General features: G+C 41.6%; 2 protein-coding genes across 4 annotated transcripts in view; one reads left to right on the top strand and one right to left on the bottom strand.

Annotated features, from left to right (window-relative positions):
* The window catches only part of sesn1 (sestrin 1), a 78,355-nt gene extending 63,095 nt beyond the window's left edge, over window positions 1-15,260 (bottom strand). The window contains exon 1 of one of the 2 annotated variants that reach the window (XM_059982981.1): window positions 14,290-15,260. In XM_059982981.1, coding sequence (XP_059838964.1) covers window positions 14,290-14,568 — 279 coding nt within the window. In that variant the 5' untranslated portion in view covers window positions 14,569-15,260. The remainder of the gene's footprint in view (window positions 1-14,289) is intronic. The other variant, XM_059982982.1, reaches the window with a different exon arrangement.
* Window positions 15,261-15,787: 527 nt separating this feature from the next.
* Window positions 15,788-25,132, top strand: part of cep57l1 (centrosomal protein 57, like 1) — a 60,438-nt gene continuing 51,093 nt past the window's right edge. Inside the window, exons 1-3 of one of the 2 annotated variants that reach the window (XM_059982979.1) lie at window positions 15,788-15,840; window positions 19,881-20,028; window positions 20,615-20,705. In XM_059982979.1, coding sequence (XP_059838962.1) covers window positions 15,804-15,840; window positions 19,881-20,028; window positions 20,615-20,705 — 276 coding nt within the window. In that variant the 5' untranslated portion in view covers window positions 15,788-15,803. Of the gene's footprint in view, window positions 15,841-19,880; window positions 20,029-20,614; window positions 20,706-22,358; window positions 22,874-25,132 lie in introns of those variants that run through there. The other variant, XM_059982980.1, reaches the window with a different exon arrangement.

The following is a 25,132-nucleotide window of genomic DNA, read 5'->3' as shown; positions in this document are numbered from 1 at the left end:
ACTTCGAAAAGTCCCTGTGATTGCAGTTTTCTCAGGTGATTGCTGGGATCTTTGGGTAGGTATTTCTTTCTTTTGCCCTCACAGAGTAATTTAGCTCCAAATCTTAATTTGGCTCTCTGTGACAATGAGAACATAGTTCCAATTCTATGCCTGCCTTATCACATTAATTAAATAGGGAATTCACTATGAATGTGTGAAATTGCCTGCCGTTACTATGACAGCAGTGTGCTCAAGACTTCAAAATATTTAGGAATGATACAAGAAATACACATAGATGTATTCTCCGCCACTCTAGAGAATTACAGAGGGTAATAAATATATAATTTTTACTATATCTTATTTAGTTAATCATTAACTCAGATGAGTCCATGGATTTCAGCCAGATTTTCCAGTAATCTTCTAATTTATGCAAGTCGTGGTACATTATTTTCCTATTTCAAACTGATGTTTATCCACCCACTTCTTCAAGAGTTTGAATGGCAACTTTCCAATCCTTTCTGAACTGCTGTGGGAATGAAAATCTCAATCATATTTTTATGGAAGAATAATTATAGTTACAAAATTGTTGCTTCTGCTCCACAAGGAATTTTGTAATTTAAATTCTATTAAATTATGATTGAAACAGAATTAAACAAGTACAAGTGCCTGAGGAATCAAATGCAGTGATAGCCAGATATCAAAAGTATTTAGAAGACCAATTTAAAGCACTGGGAGATAACATATGTTGCAGGGACTTCTTTAAGAAAGCACTCCATGTAATTTAATTTTGCAAAATCTGACTGCCATAGAATCACACTGAAGCTATTGCAGGTTTAGCCAGGTTGTGCACCTAACCAATCCTTAAGAAAGAATGGGTAGGTCATAGGAAAGTTAAAAACTTGATTCTGTCTCCCACAGGGCATGATGCTCTAAGATTATTTGGTACTGAGAAACCAAGGGGAGGAGAACAAAATTTTTGATGATTTTAACCAGTGATAAATAGTTCTATTCAATTTTACCAGAGCTGCTCATTTGTTGCTAATCTCTGGAATAGAATTCAGTGCACTGATCCAGACTCTTGGACCAAAAAAAATAATGAAATTCATCATTGTCTGTAAAGATTTTCACCAGGTAAGGATCAGAAGTCCTTCATGCTATTTTGCGCTTCTTTTTGAGACAATTGCTGACTTCCTTTCACACTCTTCAAAATAGATCAGAGGTTACAGGTAAAATCCAACTAAATGGATTTGCTCACTTGTATGCATTATTTTGAATTTACTGTACATTAAACTATCATCTCTTAAAATTTCCTTTGTTAATTTATAGTGATACAAAATATTTAGCTTTAATCCTTGAAAATGGGGCTGGTAGTGGAATAGACTTTATAACCGAGCAGTGCTAAAGGCTTTAATCCAGTAAAATGTCAGTGTGCTCAGATGCAGCGGTTTCCCTGGGGACAACCAAAGGTGGTATCGTCCGTCTTAAAAGTATATTTTTTAAAACGATAGCAAGACCCAGCTGGACATTAAGAACTTAAAATACTGCAGGTCTACCCCATCAGTGAGTTACTTGTAGGCAGAGAAATTGAAGGAGCTGGACTTGTAGAGAGGCATCGGAGTGGGTGTGTGAAGGTGTATAGTCTAAGAGCGAGTGATTGTCTTAGTTGCTTTTCATGTGATTACAAGACCCTGTTGCACATTGTTAATGTGGGATGCTGCAAGTCCATATTGGCGAACAGTGGGGTGGCTGCATGGCCTCCGTAGTAGCGAGGACTAGGCACCAAGCTGCCACGTTCCCCGTTTGCAGCAGCCCAGGAGAGGGGTGGCGTTGGTATGCTCCCCCTCTCCTGTGCTGCTGCAAATGGGGGATGTGGCGGCGTGGCGCACAGGCTGGAGTTGCTGCTGCTCTCCTGTGTTTGCTTGGCAGAAGTTAAGATGTATTGTGTTCAACAGCAGACTGCTGTAACATGTATGGATTGAGGGACTTGGATTATATGTTTTTGACTGACTGTATTTTACCGATTCCTTATGTGTGCTATTCTCCATACGACCACTTTGTCACGGGAACTTTGCTGGCTGGAGTCAGGGCTTTATGCTTTGGTTCTTGGTAGGGTCACCCATGCCAGAAGGGTAGAGGCCAGACAAAGAGTGGTCCACTGGTTCCAGCTCAGGGCTACCAACCCTGACTGGTAAAACAAAATTGTTACAGAAACAACAATGAAGAATACTCCTTCATCTGAGTGCGACAGTATTCCTGAATCTCCACCCAGGACTTGTAGGATTGACATTAGTGAAAACTAAGAAGCTATTGACATGATGAAGGAAGCTCTGAACACCGCTAGAGATGAAGGACCCTCATTGTTGCCCAAAATGCCAGCGGCAAGCCACATGTGCTATGTACGCCTTGTGTTGTGTATAACTGCTGGTACTATGTTTTGCACTTTGGCCCCCCCCCAGGTAATGCTGTTTGGTTTGGCTGTATTCATTTATGGTTGAATGACAAGTAAACTTGAACTTCAATTCGGAGAATGATGAACCTAAAATTAGAATAGGCTAGGCTTTAAAAACTATCCAAGTTTACATGTCATCCTTATGAGTTTTAACTTATAAACAATTACTGCACAGAGGGATTAACCTCAATAAAAAATTTATGTCTTAAGTTATTGCCTTCACATGGAGATTGTGGGTTGTTACTGTATACTCCACATATCTGATTCTAGCCACAAACTGCCTTAATGCAATGCCGCTGGCTCCCTCAAGTGAATTTAAACAGTCATGGCAATTTTTTTTTTGTTGAGTAAATTGCAGCCTCAACTTCAAAATTAAATTTTGGCTAAGACTTAGACAAGACAGCCAAGAGAGGCCAAATGTGATTACTGAGGCCATCATGAGCAGCTAAAACAAAGTTGTTTTTATTTTGGAGAACTTAGAGTGATCTTTTGAAACATACAAGATCCTTGAGGAGCAGGGCAGGAGAAAGTAGATGGAGTGGAAGGATATCTTGAGCGAATATAGTCACAAGATTAGAGGGAGGTCACTTAAAGCTGGCACAGAGTGGCAAATCTCTTAAAACCTCTATCTGTGTAAGCCAGATCATTGAGGGTAATTAAAAGGAGTAGATTTTTTTTGAAAGATCACAAGTTGAGGAAATCTGGAACAGAAGAGGAGACAAGACCTGGGGCAAATCAGTGTTGATCACATTGAATAGCGAGTCAGCTTGAGAAGCCAAGTGACCTTTTCTTGCTCCTATTACATTCTTCTGCTCTTGGCTCAATATTGTGGAATTATAATACTGAAATTCAGGCTCAGCCTTAATTTGAGACTAATCACCTCATCAGATTTTAATAGAAACTCCTCTAACTCTTCTGAGGGCCAACAAGCCCAGCCTGCTCAATTTTAACTCATAAAACAACCCAGCCACTCTAGCAACTGAACTATGAACTGCTCCCAATGCATTAACAATGGGACCAATAATGTACACAATAGACTATATTCTATAAAGCTGAGCACCCCCGTCACCCAGGAGATGCTGTCTTGTCAGTGCCACTATCAACGTGGTGGTACAGGAGCCTGAAGACACACACTCAATATTTCAAAATCTGCTTCTTCCCCTCCGCCATCAGATTTTTGAATGAACAATGAACCCATGAACACTATCTCAGTATTTCCCTCTCTTTCTGCACTACTTACTTTGTAATTTATGTATTGCAATGCACTGCTGCAGCAAAAAAAAACAAATTTCACAACATACGCCAGTGATACTAGAACACAACAAAATCTACAGATGCTGGAAATTCAAAGGAACGCACACAAAATGCTGGAGAACTCAGCAGGTCAGGCAGCATCTGTGGACAAGAGTAAATGGTCAATGTCTTGTGCCAAAATCCTTCTTCAGGACTGGTCATTTGTGTGTTTGAACGCAGTTCAAATGATTCTCAACTTTTCTTATATACAAATAAGAAAATTGTATGAAGGCAAGGACCATACAAAACAAAGAATACCTTCTATGATCACCATATAAAATTAATACAAGATTAAAAAGTACACATTAAGGAGTACTTTTACGTCATCTTTTGTGATTTCAAGAATGGACAGGAAGGAGGCACGAGCTTAACTAGTGAACTACTAACGTCAAGATGAAATTAGATGATGCATGTACAGAAATACTGCATTACAGAGAGTTAACTGGAAAAAAGAATTAAATGTGAAAAGGTGGGCTGCCGCAGCCGAGGACATGATTTAATAAAACTTGAATACTGTACAGGAGAAGACAACAAACAATTGCAGCAATTATATTTTAGAGTAGAGCAGCATAAAAACTTCTGTTGCTGCTGGAAGTGCAGAGGTAAGAGGCAACTGCAAAATAGACGAGAATCAGAAAGTAAAGAACAGAAATATTTTAAGTCTGTAGAAAGCTTTAAATCAAGAACTTGCAACCTGCATGCCAAGAATTATGATGATTGACAGCATATATACAATGCACAATGAAGAAAATGACACAATGTATCAAATTGGCCAACTATTTAACATTTATGAAACTGGAAGTCTCTGTACTGGAACTCGCTTATTCAGCAGAATGTAACGTGAATGATCTCATCGCTGCAATATTTCCATGGAAATACAGAACAGCATTAACCTACTATTTTGATTTTGAAAGACAAAGGTAAAAACACAACAGAAAGCAGAGCTGGAGCACAATAAAGTAGGTTCAGACAGAAAAATAGACATGCAGTGGATTCGAGTTAATTGGGTCATCAGTTAATTTAGGACAAACAGCTGCTTAGTTTGGCCAACTCTTAAAGAACAAAAACTAATCGAGAAAATGGCCAAGATTCTCTCTGTTTATTTGGGACACGATGCCGCTTAATTGGGATAGCGGACTATTGCCAGTTTCTAACCAGCACCAGTAGCTTACACTTGTGTAGCCATTACACCATGCTATCCTTAAAGTGAATAGTTTTTAAATACCAAACACGAGAAAATCTGCAGATGCTAGAAAGCCAAAGCAACACAAAAAAATGCTGGAGGAATTCAGTGGGCTAGGCTGCATCTATGGAAAAGAGTAAACAGTCGACATTTTGGGCACAGACCCTTCATCATGACTGAAGGGTCATTTGTGTGTGTTTCTGTTCAAAAAGCAGTGACTTCTGTCACTGATAGTTGATAAGAAATAAGGGGCAAGACTATTCGGAACTCTTTGTTCACTTTAGTTTCAAGCATTCAGGCTTAGAGATGCCAGAAACAGCTGGGAGTGAAAATGAAACAACTTCACTATTTCAACAAGTTAGGAACAAGTTATCAACAAATATCTTACATGTTAGAATGAAAATGAAGATTTGGACGACACAATCGTTGAAAGAATTTTATGAAGGTGGTCCATCATCTCCACTAGGTGTCTGCGCTGATTTTGATCATTTACAATCTAAAGCACACGGCAGTGTACACTGGATGAATTCCTCCGCCAATCGGTGGTTGGTTGTCTGTCGTATCCAAAAATGACAGGAGTTCTATGCAGGAGAGCTTCTGAAGCAGAAAAGCCATTGCACTGGGGTAATTCCACTCCCTTGACCTCAGAAGTCTGGGTCCGGTGGTGCAAGTAGTCTGGGCACTGCCTTGGTTCAGCAGATGACCATATGCCTTGTCATGCCCCTTGCTCTCCACAGAGTTTTGCAGTACCAACTTCCTGATCGTTGGATCTCACTCTAGGTCTCATTCACCCAATCCGCCAGAGCCAACTTCACACGCTAGGACAGGCATATGCCTATCTCATTGGGGTATGAGGCCCGCCAGCTATCCTCACCTCTCTTAGCCCACCCGTTAAAGCTGTACACTGGGTGTAGCCACTGTTGCAGGCAAACAGCTTCTTAGAGCCACAGGTGAGAACTGAATCAATAGCTATTAGGGACCAATATACAGTTTTGTAGTAGTCTAGTGGCATTGATGGTGTTCTAATTTGTGCTGTATTTAATTTAAATACTTAATTTGTTACTCAGTTTATCTTTTTGTACCTTTTTAAACTGTTGCCATGAACTTTGGCTAATTGGGGAAGCCACTTAACTGGGCCAAAATGTACTGGTCCCGATGTGTCCCAATTAATTGAAATCCATTGTACTTGTGGCCAAGAGTCTGCAATCACTGGGAAGGACGCATTTTACTGTTCTCAGAAAAAAAAGTTACTAAATGTAACAGCAGGCACCAAATGCTTTTTTGATCTCAAATTTAACTTGGCCACTCTCACAAGGCATTTGCAATATCTCATTAGGTATGCATCAGAAGGCAAACAAACACTCTGAAGTGATTTCACAGGCAAAGCAGAAAGCAAAGTACAAGAACTTTAATCGAAAAACAGAACTGTATACATTGAATATCTGAAATAAAAACAGATAATGCTGTTCTTCAAGTCCCCAAATATCAAAGAAATCTGTCAGTCTTTACTGAATTGCACCACAGAACATTTTGGGTAGCAAATTTCAAAAATTCACTTTTCCGTGGGTCATTTCCCAAAGTACTGCAAGTTACTTTCTCTCAAATACATCCAATTCCTTTTTAAAGTCCTCATCAACTGCTGCCCCAGCATTTACAAACAGGTACAGTAATTCCCAATCATAAACACACTTTTAGAAAGTTTTCTTTCAGATCCTATGTCTTTTGATCGAAGTCTGAATATACACTCAGTGACCACTTTATCATGTACCACTTGTACCTAATAAAGTGGCTAGTGAATGTATGTTTGTGATGTTCTGCTACTGTAGCCCATTCTCTCTGAGGTGCAAAGTGATGTGCATTCAGAGATGCTCTTCTGCACACCACTGTTGTAACGCATGGTTATTTGAGTTACTGTCACCTTCTTGTCAGCTTGAAATAGTCTGGCCATTCTCCTGACTTCTCTCTTTAACGAAGCAACAAAACTTCCACTCACTGGATGATTTTTGTTTGTTTTTCATACTAGTCTCCATAAATTCCAGAGACTGTCATTCACGAAAATACCAGGAGATCAGAAGTTTCTGAGATTCTCAAACCACCCTGTCTGGCACCAACTATCATTCCACAGTCAAGGTCACTTAGATCACATTTCTTCCCTTATTCTGATGTTTGGTCTGAACAACTGAATCTCTTGACCACGTCTGCATGCTGTTATGCATTGAGTTGCTGTCACATGATTGGCTGATTAGTTATATGCATTAACATGGTGCACAGATGTACTTAAAGTGGCCACTGAGTGTATATTCTCTGGTCCTCAAATTGCCCAATCGAATACTCTGAGCTCTAAACTCTATGATTTTGTACACTGCTACTCAATCTCCTCTCAAACTTTTCTCCAAGGAAATAAACCTAACTCTTCTGATCTAACCTTCAATGAATTTCATTCACTGCACGTTGAATAACCATGTCTGAGAAATGAAGGGAAGAGAATTAAGCTCCAGTATACAAGGCGTATATGAAGCAACTAAAGTGTTACAGGGGAAGGGGGGGGGAAGACATTAGGACAAAGTCAGGCACATGGACAAATAGGAAGAGCGGACAAGGTTCTATTAAAGCAAGGATTACAACAGTACATTGACAGTTTGAGGACGGATGGCTAGACTGTGTAACTAAGTCTAGAGCATAGGTGTCAAACTCAAGGCCCGCGGGCCATACATTTTAGATAGATCTATTATTTTAATTATTAATGGCCCGGCGATATGAAGCCTATGATTGTAAGTTAATACCAATCATAAAAATAATGCTTGCTCAGCAGTCTTCTTCATAAGAAACGGAATTTGTGAACTGAAACACTTTGTAGTTATAGCAGAGACTGAGACACATGAGAACAGGCTGAAAAAACGGAGGCAATGAAAGCTGCGTTCGCACGCGCCCGACTAATCCGGCCCGCATGAAGCTGCATTTTGCCCAATCCGGCCCGTGACCTAAAATGAGTTTGATACCCCTGGTCTAGAGATTGGAAGGTGGCTCTAATTTTTGGTAAAATTTTGGGTGAAAGCCCAAAATATCAGCGGATGTACACATTTATTGGTCACAATAAAACAGAGATTGATAAGGATTACATACCAAGGTAAATGGTCTGTCTGCCTGGCATCAGTGGATGCACTGCCAGGGCTTGTGATATGTACCAGCTGCTCATATGACCATTCACCACCTGCAAGTGACTCTGAATGGTGGGGGGGGGGGGAAGAGGGGGAGAATGAAACTAAGGAACTACATAGGTGCTACATCCTGCCCAAGAGTGACGTGGGCTAGTAGAGAAGGCAAGAGAATGGGGTTGAGAGGGATAATAAAATCAGCCTTGATGGAATAGCACAGCAGGCTCAATGGGCAAAATGGCCTAATTCTTCTCAATGATACTGTACGTCTGGTAGTCCTAGCACTGATTCCTGGTAAACATTGTCTGTCATTCTCATGGCTGAAAAAATATCACATTTTTTTCTGCTTTGGGCCCATGATCCAAACTTTTATCCAAACTGCCCCGGCTCCATTCATTTTGGTTAACTACCATTTTATATTCACCTTCGTCAAATAGCTTTCAAAGATCCACATGGATAATTCCTTTCTCTATTTTCTTAACATTTAATCACATTAGTCAAAATCATTTAAGTATATTGAAGCATAATCACTTTTGTCAACTTAAACTACCCTTAATTAGGTTTCCTTAACTATTATTTATAAAAGCTTCCTCACAGAAAGATATACTTCCTGGCCAGTTATTGCCAGACATAAAGCAAAACAAAAATGGAGGAACTCAACAGGTTGGGCTTCCCTGTGCAGACAGTGGGATAGTCATTGCTTTGGATTGACATCCAGCATTAAGGTTGAGAATGTAACAGGGAGATAACTAGCATAAAGAGGTTAGAAGCAACAGTACTGCAGAAGCTGGCAACAGGATCCCTGACTTGCTCATCGGGAGACCACAGGCGGTGTGGACTAACAATAACATCTCCTCCTCCTTGACAATCAACTCAGGAACACTCCAAGTATGTATGCGTAGCTCACTGCTCTATTCTCTCCACACTCAGGATCAGCAACCCCACCCAAACAAAACACAACATCAACACCCAAATGCCCCTCCCCCACACAAAAACAACAATAAAAAGATAGGCAAAAAACACAGAATAAAAAACTATAAGACTGACAAAGTTCATGGTCAGTAGTCCAAATCCATAAACACAGGACCTTGGTAATATCCTCCAACATCAACAAAAGAGAGATAATTTGAATGCAAGGGCCTGCCCTCCAGGCACAAAGCAGCAAGATAGATCAGCTATCACAACAACCTTGTACTCATCGTCAGCAAAACTAGGGATTGTGGACTTCAGGAAGGGAAGCTGGGAGAGCACACACCAACCCCATTGAGGGGTCAGTGGTGGAAAGGGTGGGCAACAGCAGAGGACCTATCCCAGGCCCAACACTGAGAGATACTCATGAAGGCAGCTCACCAACACCTCTACTTCATTAGGAATTTGAGGAGATTTTGTATGTCACTGTAGACTCCTGCAAATTTTTACAGATGGACTATTGAGAGCATTCTGACTGCATCACCACCTGGTACATATTCTCCAATGCACAGGATCACACCAGGCTGGAGAGGGTTGTAGACTCAACCAGCACCATGACACGCACAACTCTCCCCACCACTGGGGAATTTTCAAAATGTGGAATTCATTATCATCTGGCCAACAGCAAATCCCCTATATTGGTGTAATAAATTGGAGAAGTGGTCTGAGTGAGTATTGGTACAGAAAGAACAGTAGAATTCATGTTTAAGTGGATGGCCTGGGGTCAACTTAATTGTTGTTTGTGCAGAGGCAATGAAGTGTGAACTTTAGGAGATATGTTGTGAGTTGCCTAACCTACAGTACAAGAAAAAGATTGCAAGTCTTTGCAATTACCTGTTTTTCTGTATTAATTACTCAAAATGTTGTCTGATTTTCATGTAAGTCACAGTAATAGACAAACACAATCTGCCTAAATTAATACACAAACAATTGTACCTTTCATGTCTTTATTGAACACACTGTTCACAGTCCAAGCTGGGAAAGGTATGTGAACCCTTGTATTTAATAACTGGTCGAACATCCTTTAGCAGCAATAATCTTCACCAAACGTTTCCTATAACTGATCAGACTACACAATGGTAAGGAGGAATTTTAGACCATTCCTCCATACAAAACTATTTCAGTTCATCAACATTTCTGGGATACCTTGCATAATCAGCTCTCTTCAGGTCATGCCACAAGCATCTCAATTAGGTTAAGGCCTGGACTCAGACTTGGCCATTCCAAAACAACACATTTTCTTCTTTTTAAAGCATTCTGGTGTTGATTTACTCCTGTTTCAGATCATTGTCTTTTTGCACCATCCAACTTCTACTAAGCTTCACGTGATGACTGCTATTGTAACAAGACATTTCCTGCAAAATGTCTTGTTACAATTTTGAATTAATTGTTCCCTCAACCATTGCAAACTGTCTAGGCTCTGAGGCAGCAAAGCAGCTCAAAATCATGATGCTCCTTCCACCATGCTTCACAGCTCAGATGAGGTTTTGGTGTTGATGTGTAGTGCCCTTTTTTTCTTCAAACATACCAGTGTGCACTTCTGTCAAAAAAGTTCAACCTTTGTCTCAACTGTCCACAGAACATTGTACCAGACACATCGTGGAACATCTTGGTGGTCTTTTGCAAACTTGAGATGTACAGCAACCTTGTTTCTGGACAGCAGTGGTGTCTTTCCATGAACACCATTCTTGTTCAATGTTTTTCTTATGGTTGACACATCAACAGAGACTTTAGCAAGTTCTAGAAATTTCTGCAGGTCTTTTGCTGTTACCCTTGGGTTCTTTCTTATCTCCTTCAGCACTGCACGTTGTGTTCTTGGTGTGAGCTTTGCAGGCCACCCAATCCTAGGGAGAGTAGCAATAGTACTGAATTTCCTCTACTTGCGGACCATTTATTTTACTGTGGACTGATGAACACTCAGATCTTTAGAAATGCTTTTGTAGCCTATTTCAGCTTGATGGATCTCTACAATTCTTCTTCTAAAGTCTTTTGAAAGTTGTTTTAATCAAGGCACGGTGCACATAAACAGATAATTCTTAAGAGCAGGCTCTGTCAGTAAGCTGACTTTGTGTCTTATTTATAGGGCAGGGCACCTCGACAACCCACACCTCAAATCTGATCTCATTGATCGGAACACCTGACTTCAACTAGTTTTTTGTAGGAGTTATCCCAGGGATTCACATACTTTTTTGAACCTAGACTGTGAAGTTTAAATGGTGTACTCAGTGAGGTCAAGTATAATTGTTTAGGCAGGTTGTGTTTGTCTATTATTGTGACTTTGAAGATCAAACTACATCTTATGATTAATTTATGCAGAAAACCAGATTTTTGCAAAGGTTCTCAAACTTGTTCTCGCAACTGTAGTTCAGTTTATAATGGTCAACATCCCAACGAGATGATAAATCCTGAACTTTCACACCCCCTTTAGAGTCATCTGACAAACTACTCAAAAGAGCTACAAGGTTGCCCTTTTATATCAGGGGTCAGCACAACGTGTTCAAAATGATGACCTTGTTTCTAGGAACTGTAACTCAAAATTGTTCTGTCACTGAAATGAAGAAAAGGTGCATACATTGCATTTGTCCTTCAAAATCATCTTTTTATCCATCTTAAAATTGCCCCCCACCAATCACTTCTGGGTTCTGTCGCCAATTCCTCTCTCCCCTCTTCCATCTGCCTATCATTCTCTCCTCACTTGGATCCTCCTATTAGTTGCTAGGTCTTGATCCACTCCTTCCCTTCACATATCTAGATTGGCTGTCTCCCCCCAGTATTTCAGAGCAGTTGAAGGATCGCGACCCAAAACATCAACTGTTCATTTCCCTCCATAGATGCTGCCTCACCTGTCAAGTTCCTCCAGCATATAACATATAACCATATAGCAATCACAGCACAGAAACAGGCCATCTCGGCCCTCCTAGTCCGTGCCGAACTCTTAATCTCACCTCGTTCCACCTACCCACACTCAGCCCATAACCCTCCACTCCTTTCCTGTCCATATACCTATCCAATTTTACCTTAAATGACACAACTGAACTGGCCTCTACTACTTCTACAGGAAGCTCATTCCACACAGCTATCACTCTGAGTAAAGAAATACCCCCTCGTGTTTCCCTTAAACTTCTGCCCCCTAACTCTCAAATCATGTCCTCTCGTTTGAATCTCCCCTACTCTCAATGGAAACAGCCTATTCACGTCAACTCTATCTATCCCTCTCAAAATTTTAAATACCTCGATCAAATCCCCCCTCAACCTTCTACGCTCCAATGAATAGAAACCTAACTTATTCAACCTTTCTCTGTAACTTAAGTGCTGAAACCCAGGTAACATCCTAGTAAATCATCTCTGCACTCTCTCTAATTTATTGATATCTTTCCTATAATTCGGTGACCAGAACTGTACACAATATTCCAAATTTGGCCTTACCAATGCCTTGTACAATTTTAACATTACATCCCAACTTCTGTACTCAATGCTCTGATTCATAAAGGCCAGCGTTCCAAAAGCCTTCTTCACCACCCTATCTACATGAGACTCCACCTTCAGGGAACTATGCACTGTTATTCCTAGATCTCTCTGTTCTACTGCATTCCTCAATGCCCTACCATTTACCCTGTATGTTCTGTTTGGATTATTCCTGCCAAAATGTAGAACCTCACACTTCTCAGCATTAAACTCCATCTGCCAACGTTCAGCCCATTCTTCTAACCGGCATAAATCTCCCTGCAAGCTTTGAAAACCCACCTCATTATCCACAACACCTCCTACCTTAGTATCATCAGCATACTTACTAATCCAATTTACCACCCCATCATCCAGATAATTTATGTATATTACAAACAACACTGGGCCCAAAACAGATCCCTGAGGCACCCCGCTAGTCACTGGCCTCCATCCCGATAAACAATTATCCACCACTACTCTCTGGCATCTCCCATCTAGCCACTGTTGAATCCATTTTATTACTCCAGCATTAATACCTAACATCCTGTGTGTTCAGCAAATGCAGTCACTTGCATCTCCCATTTAATACTGTATCATCACTATGTGCTGCGTGTGGTCCTAACCATGACCATGATTGTTCTAGGTAAGTTATTCTACAGAAGTGGCTTGCTTTATTGCCACCTGTCAGGCAGCGCCTTTACAAGACGGGTGGCTCCAATCATTATCAATACTCTTCAGAGACTGTCTGCCTGGCGTCAGTGATCGCATAACCGGGACTTGTGAGACCACCTGCTCCTGTGGCTTCACGTGACCCTGAGGGGTCAAGTTCTACACCTTATCCAAGGGTGGCCTGCAAGCTAGCCGAGGGAAGGAGCATCTTATATAATATAAACACACACACACGTGTAAATGCTGAACACTCAACTGAGCGGCATCTCGGGAAATAAATGTTTCGTGTCCAAGGCTCGTCATCGGAATGATCTAGGACTATGATCTGAGAAAGTAACTCTTTCCACAGCTGCCTGCTGAGTGTTGCCAGCATTATGTGTAACACGAATGCAAGTTGCTGTAACAACGCTTTTCATCACCCTCTTCTCAGAATTCACACTCACTCCATTGACGTTAATCACATTATTCACCCCACCCCCTTCTCCCACTTTGTAATGATTACCGTATGTGTGTCGAAAAACAATTTGGAAACTTGATTGGTCAAATGAGGAAGATCCAATTTCGTTAAATAGCTGGACTTAATTAAGTACAGGGCTCTCTCTGTGTGGCAGCAATCCAGAACCAAGCGCTGGAGTTTTACAGAAGTAATTTTTATACCGGTATCTTTTCGAAGCTCTACAATTTTAATATAGTCACTAGTTTATGCATTGCAGAATTTGGCGTTTATCCGCTACCGGCACCAGGGAGAGAGAAAAAAAATCTGCGAATGTGTAAATGATTCTTAAAAACCGGAATAACGTTTTCCAAATTGGCAGAAAATGAATTTCTTGAATCACAAAATTAATAGGTGCAATGATCACGAGCTTTGAGTAAGGTAGGGCTCAAAATGAGATCTACAAATAAACGAGTGCCTGTACTGCGCGTTTAGATCACTGGTCCATTCCGTCCTTGCACCCGTCAGTATTTACAGACCCATTCGGGATGTCGGTTAAAGGAACGTATCGAGTACACACAAAATGCTGGAGCATTCTAGGGAAGTGAACGAAGAGCCGATGTGTTGTGCGGAGACTCTTCATCCTCTCCTCAGGGAGGTTTATGTGACCAAGATGGACCCAACCGCGGGTATGGGGTTCCTGAAGTGAACTTACCTGCACGGTCTGCAGGATAGCTGCACACTTGGCTCTCACGTCGCCGAAGGGACATCTCCTGGACAGCACCAGCAGCCGCACCAGGTACTCGTTCAAACCGTCCGCCGGCGAGCTCCCAGCGCTGGGGACCGGAGGGGCTCCGCCGTCGTTGCTGCCGCCCAGCCTCTCGCTCAGGCTCCACACCGCCTGCCTGATGCCGTCCAGGGCCGCCTGCCGCCGGCTCGGGTCGCGGCTGTACAAACCGTCCCACCTTCCTGCCGTCCCCGCGCGCCCGGCCATGGGGAGACCGGTTCCAGAACGTTCCGGCGGCGGCCCAAGCTTGCAGCCGGCGGGCAGAGTCGCATCTACGAGTGAAGGGTCGGAGCTTGGCTTCTTCCCCCCGCACCGAAAGTGCTGCTTCACCCCTCCCGAAGGCTGTCAATGTGTCACAGAGAGGGGAAAGCATGTGAAGCTTGACGATATGAAAGGGAAACCGAAGAACGTGGCGAGAATTGCTTTTTTTTAAAGAAACTTCTTTATCCAAACGCTTCAGCTTTGAATGGATGACTTCAATACAATAAACTCCCCGCTTGCTTCATGTGACGCGCAATCCAGCGGTCCGCTTGTCAGCGATGATTGACAGCGGTGACTGCCCAATCCAGCGTCATTATCTCGGGACCCCGCCAACGGGACGGCGGCATTCTTTCTGCGCCGAATTAACAAGTTACGTAACTCGTAAAGCGCCTTCTACTGGCCAACACGCATGCGCCCAGTTACCTTCTCAGGAGTTGTAGTCCAATTTACCCTCTGATGTCATAGAGACAACGGATAAGAACGCGCAGTCAAAACTACACATTCCAGAGGCCCCAGCGCCGTGCCAAGGCGGCTTCTTGTTATTCATTTGGAGAACGTGGGCATCCTAGGCAAAGCAGTGATTATTTCTCTGAGGCGTTAGATCATGCAAGTTGTTTTTGTATAGGAAGAGATCATTTGGCCTAGTGCCCGTTTTTTGGAGACATGTAGCTGACAATCTCTGCTTAAGAGCCGGTCTGGCAACATCGGTAGAAAGAGCCAGAGTTAATGTTTTACGTCTGGAATATCTCCTCAGAACTGACAGAGGAAACTATTTAGCTTAATTAACTGATTGACTTTTTTACGGAATGCTGCCAGTCTGAGTTTTCTCCAAATTTTTTGTGGTTTAAAAAATGTCACATTTCTAGCATACACTGTTTTTAAAATTTTCTTTCTCATGCACAACCAAACTTGTACATTTGGTGCCACATCGTGGTTAAGTTGCCACATTAGTAATCTAGATCCTGCTTTAACAGTCTAACAGAGAAACGAATTTCAGTGTCATCAGTGGTCTCAGTGAAATATTTAATGGTCTTAAAACTAATGGATTGTCATTACGACTTAAGTAAATATCAAAGCAACAAGTGCTGGAATCTTCCACTGGAAAAGTTAATTTTTTTCTTTTTCAGTAGTTGCTACCTGATTGTACATTCTCTGTTATTAAAAACCCTTCTTGTTCATTCATGCCATCCGGAGGTGGAGATCTGCCGCTCTTAACTGGTGGGTCCTGTATGTTGACTCCAGGTCCTCAAACAAGGCGATTTTCTCTTAAATGACCTATTGATAATTTGGGATGGGAAATAAATGCTGGTCTTCTCAGTTAGCACGAAAAAAAATGAATTGAAAAGAATGTTGGTGCTGATAAGGATGATTTGGTATATAGGAAGGAAATATAGAAAGCGTAGTGACATGGTGTCATGACAACGATCTTCCCCTGGGTACTGATAAAACAAGAGAGCTGGTCATTGACTTCAGAAAGAACTTCCGTCTCCTAGGTGTGAACTTCACAATAGCCTGTCCTAGACCAACCACACTGATGTCATGGCCAAGAAAGTCTCCTGAAGAAGTAGATGTGTTAAAGAAATGCGCATATCCCTGTCAACTCTTATTGATTTTTATTGTTGCACCATAGAAAGCATTCTGTCATAGAAAGCAGCTGGTCTGCACGTGACTGCAAGAAACTGCAAAAAGTTGTGGAATCACATCAGCACATCGCAGGAACCAGCCTCCTCTCTGTGGATACTGCCTATATTTCTCACTGCTTCAGTAAAGAAGCCAGCACAATCAAAGTCTCTACCCACTCTGGGTATTCTCCCTTCTTCCCGCTTCTGTCGGGCAGAAAATAAAACAAGTCTGAAAGCACATACCACCAAGATCAAGAACAGCTTTTATCCTGCTGGTATCATACACTTAAAGTACAATAAGACGAACACTTGGCCTCACAATCTACCTTGTTATGATCTTGCACTTCATCGTTTACCTGCATCGTACTTCTTTGGTTGCTTTTACATTTTATTCTGCATTGACACTTCATCGTATACTTTACACTTGTACTCCTTTCTGTCCCCTATCATCACCTTATTCTGGCTTCTTCCCCCTTTCTTTTCAGTCCTCATGAAGGTATCATCACAGATATCCAGAGCCAGTACACTCACACACTTTCTGCCCAATCATACTTGTGCACAAGGAGACCAGTGTGGCCCCTGTCACCACACTGTTCCAAAGACTGAACAGGAAACTTTTTATACAGGGTTGGCTTATCAGTTACAGGTATTGAACATTAGGTAAACTGTTTAGGTTTGAATTCCTTATTTGCAAGGTCAATTACCTTGAAGCTAAGTTCCTCAAAGACCTTTCAAGAAAAGGGTCTCACTTCAGAGGCCCCATTTGTTTGGGTTGATTACACACCACTGCAGTCATCCTTGCCTTTCTTGTCTACAGTAAGCAGGGATAACTCCAGTGGTCTCACTCCCAAGGTCTGGGTTGACTACAACTGCCGCAGGATATTATCTTTAACCCTTGCCTTACCACAGCTCCCACAAAGGGTCTCCAGACGAAGTGTCAACTGTTTATTCATATGAGGTGCTTGACCTGCTGAGTTATTCTGCATTGTTACTGTTTTATCTTTTTCTAGCTCAATGCACTATGGTCTATATAAACAGCATGCAAGTCATGCTTTTCACTGTAACTTGGTACATATGCAATAATAAGCATATACTAATAGCATTTCTGAACTTGACTCTTTCGTCTCCCACCTTGTTTCCAAAAACACCCTAATTTTTCCAAGCACTTTCAACAATTGCTCCTAACTTCCCACATCCAAAGAGGTCTCTCATTTGGGTCTCAAAACTTATTTTCCTAATTCTTGCTTTCTGCAGTTCACACCATCTCAATCATTCCATGTTTACAATAATCTTTAAAGTGTACATCTGTCTGTTTTTCTTGTACTTTCCACTGTGAACACTCCCTGCCTTCCTATTTTTGACTGAGTAATCTTTGCTGTTCTTCAGCCTTGAAACTTGACCAAAAGCAGTTGAGTATAGCCATCTTCCTCCTATCCATAAATGTGCCCAAATCACCCAATCTGTTGCAACTTATGTGAGCCACACCTGCTCTGCTGTTCTATCTGATTTATACTGTGTAAACCAACATTACGAAATATACAAACAGAATGTTTTATGACTTCAAATCAAATATTAAGTAATACAGAGAAGATAAATTCACTCAAACTTCTACAAGTGTACTGTGGAGAGCATTCTGACAGGCTGCACAGGGTTGAAAGAAGCTTCAGAAAGTTGTAAAATAAGCAGGGCAGCACTGAGGAGCGTGCTTTTTGATTTTTCAACTGCCTTCAATACCATACAGTCCTCATTGCTGGGGGAAAAGCTCCATTCAAGGCAGGTTGGCACTTCCATTCCATCCTGGATAATGGACTACCTAAATGGCAGACCACAGTTTGAGCGGCTTCAGAGCTGTGTGTCAGACATGGCAGTAAGCAGCACTGGGGGCCACAGTTGGCTCCCTTCCTGTTTACCCTGTAAAACTTGGGAATTTAGATTCAACACTGAGTTGTGTCATCTGTAGAAATTCTCTGATGAATCATCCAATAGTTGGGTGCATAAAGGGAAGATGGGAGGATGAATACAGGGCCCCACTGGAGGACTTTGTCAAATCATGCAAGCTGAATCATCTGCAATTCAACATCAGCAAAACAAAGGAGCTGCTGATGGACTTTAGGAAGACTAAGCCTGCACTGCTCCCTGTTAGTATTGATGGTGAGGATGTGGATGTGGATGTGGTGAGGACCTACAGGTACCTGGGGGTGCACCTGGATGACAGGTTTGCGTGGAGTACCAACACAAAGGCTGGGTGCGAGAAGGGCCAGAGTTTAATTCCCAAGGAGACTGAGGTCCTTCAGAGTATTTAGGCCTCTCCTTCACGTGTTCTACCAGTCTGTTGTCACCAGTACAATCTTCTATGTGGTGGTGTGCTGGAGCGAAGGCATCAACACGGGTGATGCCAACAGGCTCAATAAACTGATGAGAAAGGCTGGCTTTGTTGTAGGAGTCAAACTGGACACACTGGAGGCTGTGACAGAACAAAAGACCACGCAAAATCCTGGCAATTCTAGACAATGTTTCTCACCCTCTGCATGCCACCTTGGCTGAACAGGGGAGCACTTATAGTATTAGACTAAGACAACTGCGCCGCTCCAAAGAGGGCGATATGAGGTCATTCTTACCCTCAGCTGTTAGGCTCTATAATGAATCAACCTAGAGCTGGGAAAGTGATGACTCCCTTCTGTTAAGACTGTTTCTTCTCTTCTAATGTTTGTACATTTGTATATCTGTGCAAATGTAATGCTACTGTGACACTGTACTTTCCTTTGGGATCAATAAAGTATCTACCTATCTAGTCAGCTCCATCATGGGTACTAGCCTCCATACTATCCAAGATGGCTTCAAAGAGCAATGCCTCAAAAAGGACCCTTATCACCCAGGGCATGTCCTCTTCTCATTGTTACCATCAGATAGGAGGTAAAGAAGGCTGAAGGCACGCACTCTGCAATTCAGAAACAGCTTCACTCCTCTGCCATCCGATTCCTAAATGGGCATTGAACCTCACTTTTTTATTATTTCTGTTTTAGCACTATTTTAATTTAACTAGCTAATATACACATACTGTATATACTTACTGTTATGTATTTATTTATTTTTCTATGTTATCATGTATTGCATTGTACTGCTGTCACTAAGTTAGCAAATTTCACAACATATGCCATTGATATTGAACCTCATTCTGATTCCGATTCTGATAAACGTAGAAAAAGAAGCTTCAGACCAACATGAGGCATGGGTTATAAATGATGAAAAAACAATGCTATATTTACAAAAAATATAATGTAAAAAGGTGTTTTTTTGGATAGTTTGGTGAAGTTGAAAAGCTTCATAATCTTTCATAATTTCATTAGTTGGCTTATACATTATTGGAACTCTGGAATACTTCCGGGATGGATAAGTTCAGGTGATGGCAATACTTGGCTCTAATGAAAAGTTTTATTTGTTTCTTAACTGCAGTGCTTCTGTAAACATCTGTTCCAAGAACATTATTGTAACTTTTTGAATCCACACATTGCTCTACTCCAAATACACGATTTCTCCAGTGTTGCCATTTGCTTCTCACCAAAACTTTGTAGCTTCGTCACTGAAGATTTAATTTTTTCACAGAATAATCAAACAAACCATTTCTACCATTTCCAGAGCAAACACAAGGAAATCTGCAGATGCTGGAAATTCAAACAACAACACACACAAAATGCTGGTGGAACACAGCAGGCCAGGCAGCATCTACAGGGAGAAGCGCTGTCGACATTTTGGGCCGAGACCCTTCGTCAGGACTAACCGAAAGGTAAGATAGTAGTCAGTCCTGACAAAGGGTCTCGGCCTGAAACGTCAACAGCGCTTCTCCCTATAGATGCTGCCTGGCCTGCTGTGTTCCACCAGCATTTTGTGTGTGTTGTTGTTTCTACCATTTCCAATTTTATTTCAGATTCCTAGCTTCTGCAGTTTTGATTTTCATTTGCTGCTCCTACTTACGTTAAAACTAATTGTTGCAAATTTATACCCAAGCTATACGCACAATATTTTTATGTAATATCTTGAAATTAAGCACTATTTTAATGATATTTATAAATAGTAGGGGTATGGAGGGCTATGGTCCTGGTACATGAAGATGGGAGTAGGCCGTTTAAATGGTTTCAGCACGGATTAGATAGGCCAAAGGGCCTGCTTCCATGCTGTACTTTTCTAGGACTCTATTAAATACTTTATTAATCACCTGTTTAAAAAAATCACAAAAGCAGCAAATTGTTGTTAGATCAATTAGCAGGAGGGAATTTGAGACGCAGGGGAGAGCAGATTCTGGTAACTGTAGTTTAAAAGTCCTGATGCAGAATCTCAACCCAAAACATCAATCATTCTTTTTGCCTCCATAGGCGCTGTTCAAACTGCTGGATTATCCCACTGGAACTCAACAGGAGGAACTCTGCAGCCCAGGCAGGATCAGTGGAAGGAAGTGGACCATGGGTTGGTCTAGCACTCTGTGTGGTGCTGTAGTCTCCTGTCCCTCCAGTTATCCCAGCAGATCTTCTTTTGACTTTTAATGACGGTTGGCAGTTCAATTATAAAGGTGCATTACCGCCACCAACTGGTCTGGAGTGTTACTAGTTCCTTATCAAATGGAAACTAAATTACCCCGAAGTGCCCATGTGAGTAATGAAAGACAATATTGTGAATTAAATTAAAATCACTTCCATAATTTAGTAAAGTTTTTCAAATGAAAACTGTCAACCCCCAAAGCTAGTAGTGCAGGCTGCATTTGCCTTCTTTCAACCCTATATGCTTCACATTGTAAAAAAATGTCTTCAGCTGTTTCATAGTGATGACAAAGCTAGTAGTGCACTCGAGGGAGTTCTGCCAATAGGTTTTGGCTTGAAATGTCGACTGTACTCTTTTCCTAGATGCTGCCTGGCCTGCTGAGTTCATCCAGCACTTTGTGTGTGTTGCTTGGATTTCCAGCATCTGCAGATTTTCTCTTGTTTTTAACACATCACAATAATTTTCCTTAACGTATTGATGAACCAACAGCCTCTTGGGCATATCAGGATCCTTGGACTTCAATAAATTATGCAACTTAAAGTCAACTAAAGCCATTGGGAAAAAACCCACAGTGGGACACGTGTAATCCAGCAAATCCATATTCCTCTCGTGACAGGAACCCAGCTACCCAAAACAAAAAACACTCTTCTTGTGATGTTCCCAACAGTCTTCCAAAACACTTTAATAGGGTGATTATTCCTCTGTCCCCTCAAATTAATCCAGTATGTTAACAGCAACTTCAGCCTTTGCAACTGCAAGGGTAATTGTCCCATTTCAAAAAGTAGAGCTGAAATAGGGGACAAACTTATCACAGCAGAACACAGTATTACATCCAAACATTCTAAATTTGAAGCTGATTCGTAAGCCACACAGTCATAATCAAGTACAGAGCTAATTAAACAAATATAAATGGTCAACAGAGATTTTCGTGTAACATCCCAAGAATACCAGCATAAACACCCAAAGATATTTAATGCCCCTTTACATTTGTCAATTATCTTACTGAAATGGTGCTTCCACGTATCCAGTCACATGCCAAGAAATCTTACCACTGAGACTTCTTCAAGAGTTTGACGATATAATTTCAAATTAAATGCAGGTCTACTGATCCTCATTGTAAAACATGTAACGTGTTTTAGCTACTGAAAGCTTAAAACTCCATCCGATAGTTTCTGTAGTAGGCGGCAGCTCTTATGAGAATGTAATCCCGCCAAACAGTGGCGCTGTGTGAGCAAGAATCAAGAACTGTATTTCAAATATTGTCAAGAAAAGCCGCGGCATGTACTGTTTGCATGTAGATGTTTTAGATAATAGGTGCAGAAGTAGACCATTCGGCCCCTCGAGTCTGCACCGCCATTCTTGAGTTGTAAAAAGAAACGTCTAATTGCTAAATTAAGTTCTTTGGAACTTAGTTTAATATGGATAGTTCGGAGATCACTGCCGTTGCATAAGCGCATATCTGACGTTCTGAAAAGCAATCGACTTTTTGATATTGTTAAGTTTTTTGGGCGGGGGGAATTAAAATGAATATATTTCCTGTCTCTTTTCTCCAAACTTCACCTCACAGGTGGAGGCAATGCACTTCATGTTGGTCTGCTAACCGCCATTAAACTTCACAAGAAGAATTAAACCCTAGGAGCTTTTTGCCAGTTTGAGCCGGGAGGAGGGGAAAGTGGTTGCTAAGCGATAGAAGGGAGCGGGGCGAGTTTGGCTTGCAAAAGGGTTTACACTGTGTTTTTTTTTGCCCCCCTTTCTTCCAATACCCCGCTGTCCACGGTAGAAATACCGAGTGCTGATAATGCACGCAGAAGTTCCGGTCACTGACCTACATGAGCCGATAGGCCAGGCCTCCATCGAGGGCCTGGACGCTCCTGGCGCCGCGCCCTTGCGTCTCTACCAATGCGGGGGATGCAGGGAGGAGCCACGGCAGCTCGAGGGACATTTGAATCCACGACAGAGCGTCTTCTCTGCGTCCGTGGAAACCAAACACGGGGAGAGCAGCTTGGTTTGTCCGGGATTTTTTAAAATCCATTTCATTATCTTTTTTTCCCTGGTGTCAATTTCGTTTTTATCAACAAAAGCAGAGCCAATAAGAGGTTTGTATTTTTTTTGGTTTAAGAATCGGTTGAATTTAATTGTTTCTGCTGATTGAGATAATTTTAACAGCCGTTTGGAATTTCGTTGGCCTAATACTCTAATTTGTAGATACTGTCGGATTGTGGGTGAGGCGTGATCTGAACATTCTGTTGAACCCCAGATTATTTAATCTTATTTCCGTTTCTGTTCAAAAAGTTATCGCAAGTTGTGATGCCTTTGGAAAAAGTTGCATTCTATACAAATGTAATAATCACCCGGGCTTTGGCAGTGCAATACAATTAGAATTCTGACTCTACTTCTGGTCCAGGATGACTTACACTCCAGTTGTTAATTAGCTAAACACCCTAAGAACTAAGAAGCAGTAAAGTCATAGAGTAATATAGCTCAGGTAAGCCTTTCTATCCATGAACCTGTCCAATTGGGCCCTGTACTGTGCTTTATACACCATGCTTCTCTCAGCTGGACTTTGTCAGCTGCAGCTTTGTAAAATATAATCATCTTGACTAAAAGTGGTGTGTCTGCCTGTTTCAAATGAGTTTGCTGTTGAGGTAAATCAACCTGAGTTTGTTCCACCTGCCCTACATCTGTCTGTCACAGTTGGTAGGCCGTTCACTTTGTTCCCCTGTATGTCTCCTGTAATTGGAAAATTGGTTTATTATCGCTGCAAGCACTGAGGTATATCCCATCTATACAGATTATTTATTACTTTGAGGTAGCACAAGGGAAGACGATAACAGAAATGAGGGATAACGGTATTTAGGGATTTTTTAAAATGCAGAACCATAAAAATGAAATATTTGCATTATTGCTTGAACCTCAAGCAAATTAGCACAGAGTTAATTTGAACTCTAGTCCTCTATGTATTTTCTCAGTAGAAAGTACTCGCAGCTTTAAACTACACTCAGTGGCCACTTTACTAGTGGTAGGCAACTGTTGATCCCAGGGGATCATGGGTTTGCACCTCTCTCTGGTAGACTCTACTCTCCAGGGCGCAAGCCCGGGCGGGAAGATTTGAAGAACCGGCCGTTGCCCGTGCAGCGGGTTCCCCCTCTCCACGTCGCTGATGTAGTTCAGGGGAAGGGCAAGGGCTGGTACAGCTTTGCACCAGTGTCGTCGTAGAGGTTGCCAGAGTGAAGTTGTAAACAACATCAAACTGCATCAGGAACCCTTGCCCTGGGTTTACTCCCGAAGCCTATCGCATGAGTGGGTATGGCTGCAAGGCTGTGGAGGTTTAAAATCAGGGTTTTCCTTCTCCACAGGCTGCTGCCCAAGGCTGATGAACCCCACCTGCCCCTACCACTTTTTTAGATGCACAGATATACATCTCATTAATGTAAATATCTAATTAGCCTATCAAATAGCAGCAACTCAATGCAAAAAAGCTTGTAGACATGGTCAAGAGGTCCAGTTGCTGTTCTGACCAAATATCCGAATAGGGAAGAAATAGCAATCTAAGTGACTTTATCGAATGATTGTTGGGGGGAGTCAGGGTTGTTCGAATATCTCAGAAACTATTGATCTCGTGGGGTTTTCATGCATAACAGTCACTAATATATAATTTGGTAGTTAAATGGTAGTTTATCTTTATTTATAACTTTCTAACAATTTCCATGAAATTTCAGGTAATTGGGCCAAGATGTGTCACATTGTGTCCCAAGTAACCAGAGTCTATTTTACATACTGTATCAAGTACTAATGAATACCATGAAACATATTTCTTAGAAGATAGGAAAATGATTCAAAAATGGCTAGATATTTTTGCATAAAGTCAGATTTCTGTAAATCAGGTCATCAGTAACCTAGGGAGTTCCTGTATTTTCTAAGTACTCTTATAGGCTATGCCATTTCTGTAATACAAGGTTAGAAACACGTTGATTTAGAAACAAGGATACTACCTTGCCGTCTTTAACTTCCTAAAATCTTTCTCAATTCATTCATTAGACCAGACGACATGGGAGCAGAATTAGGCCATTTGGCCAATGAGTGTGTTCTGCCATTCTATCACGGCAGAGTTATTATCCCTCTCAATTCCATTGTCCTGCCTTCTCTTCATAACCTTTGACACCCTGACTAATCAAGAACCAATCAATTTCCTCTTTAAATATACCCAATGACTTGGCCTCCACAGCCACCTGTGGCAATGAATTCCCCATATCCTTGCCTATGAATTTGTTTTTGCCAACCACACCACCCACTAATTCCTTTTTTTTTGATCTAGCTCCTATTTTTTTCAGCAGCTATTGCAAATCACAATGTGG

The sequence above is a fragment of the Hypanus sabinus genome, chromosome 10 (assembly GCF_030144855.1).
Source record: "Hypanus sabinus isolate sHypSab1 chromosome 10, sHypSab1.hap1, whole genome shotgun sequence".
Taxonomy (NCBI): Eukaryota; Metazoa; Chordata; class Chondrichthyes; order Myliobatiformes; family Dasyatidae; genus Hypanus; species Hypanus sabinus.
Note: the sequence above shows the minus strand (reverse complement) of the source record. Positions and strands in the feature narration are given on the sequence as shown.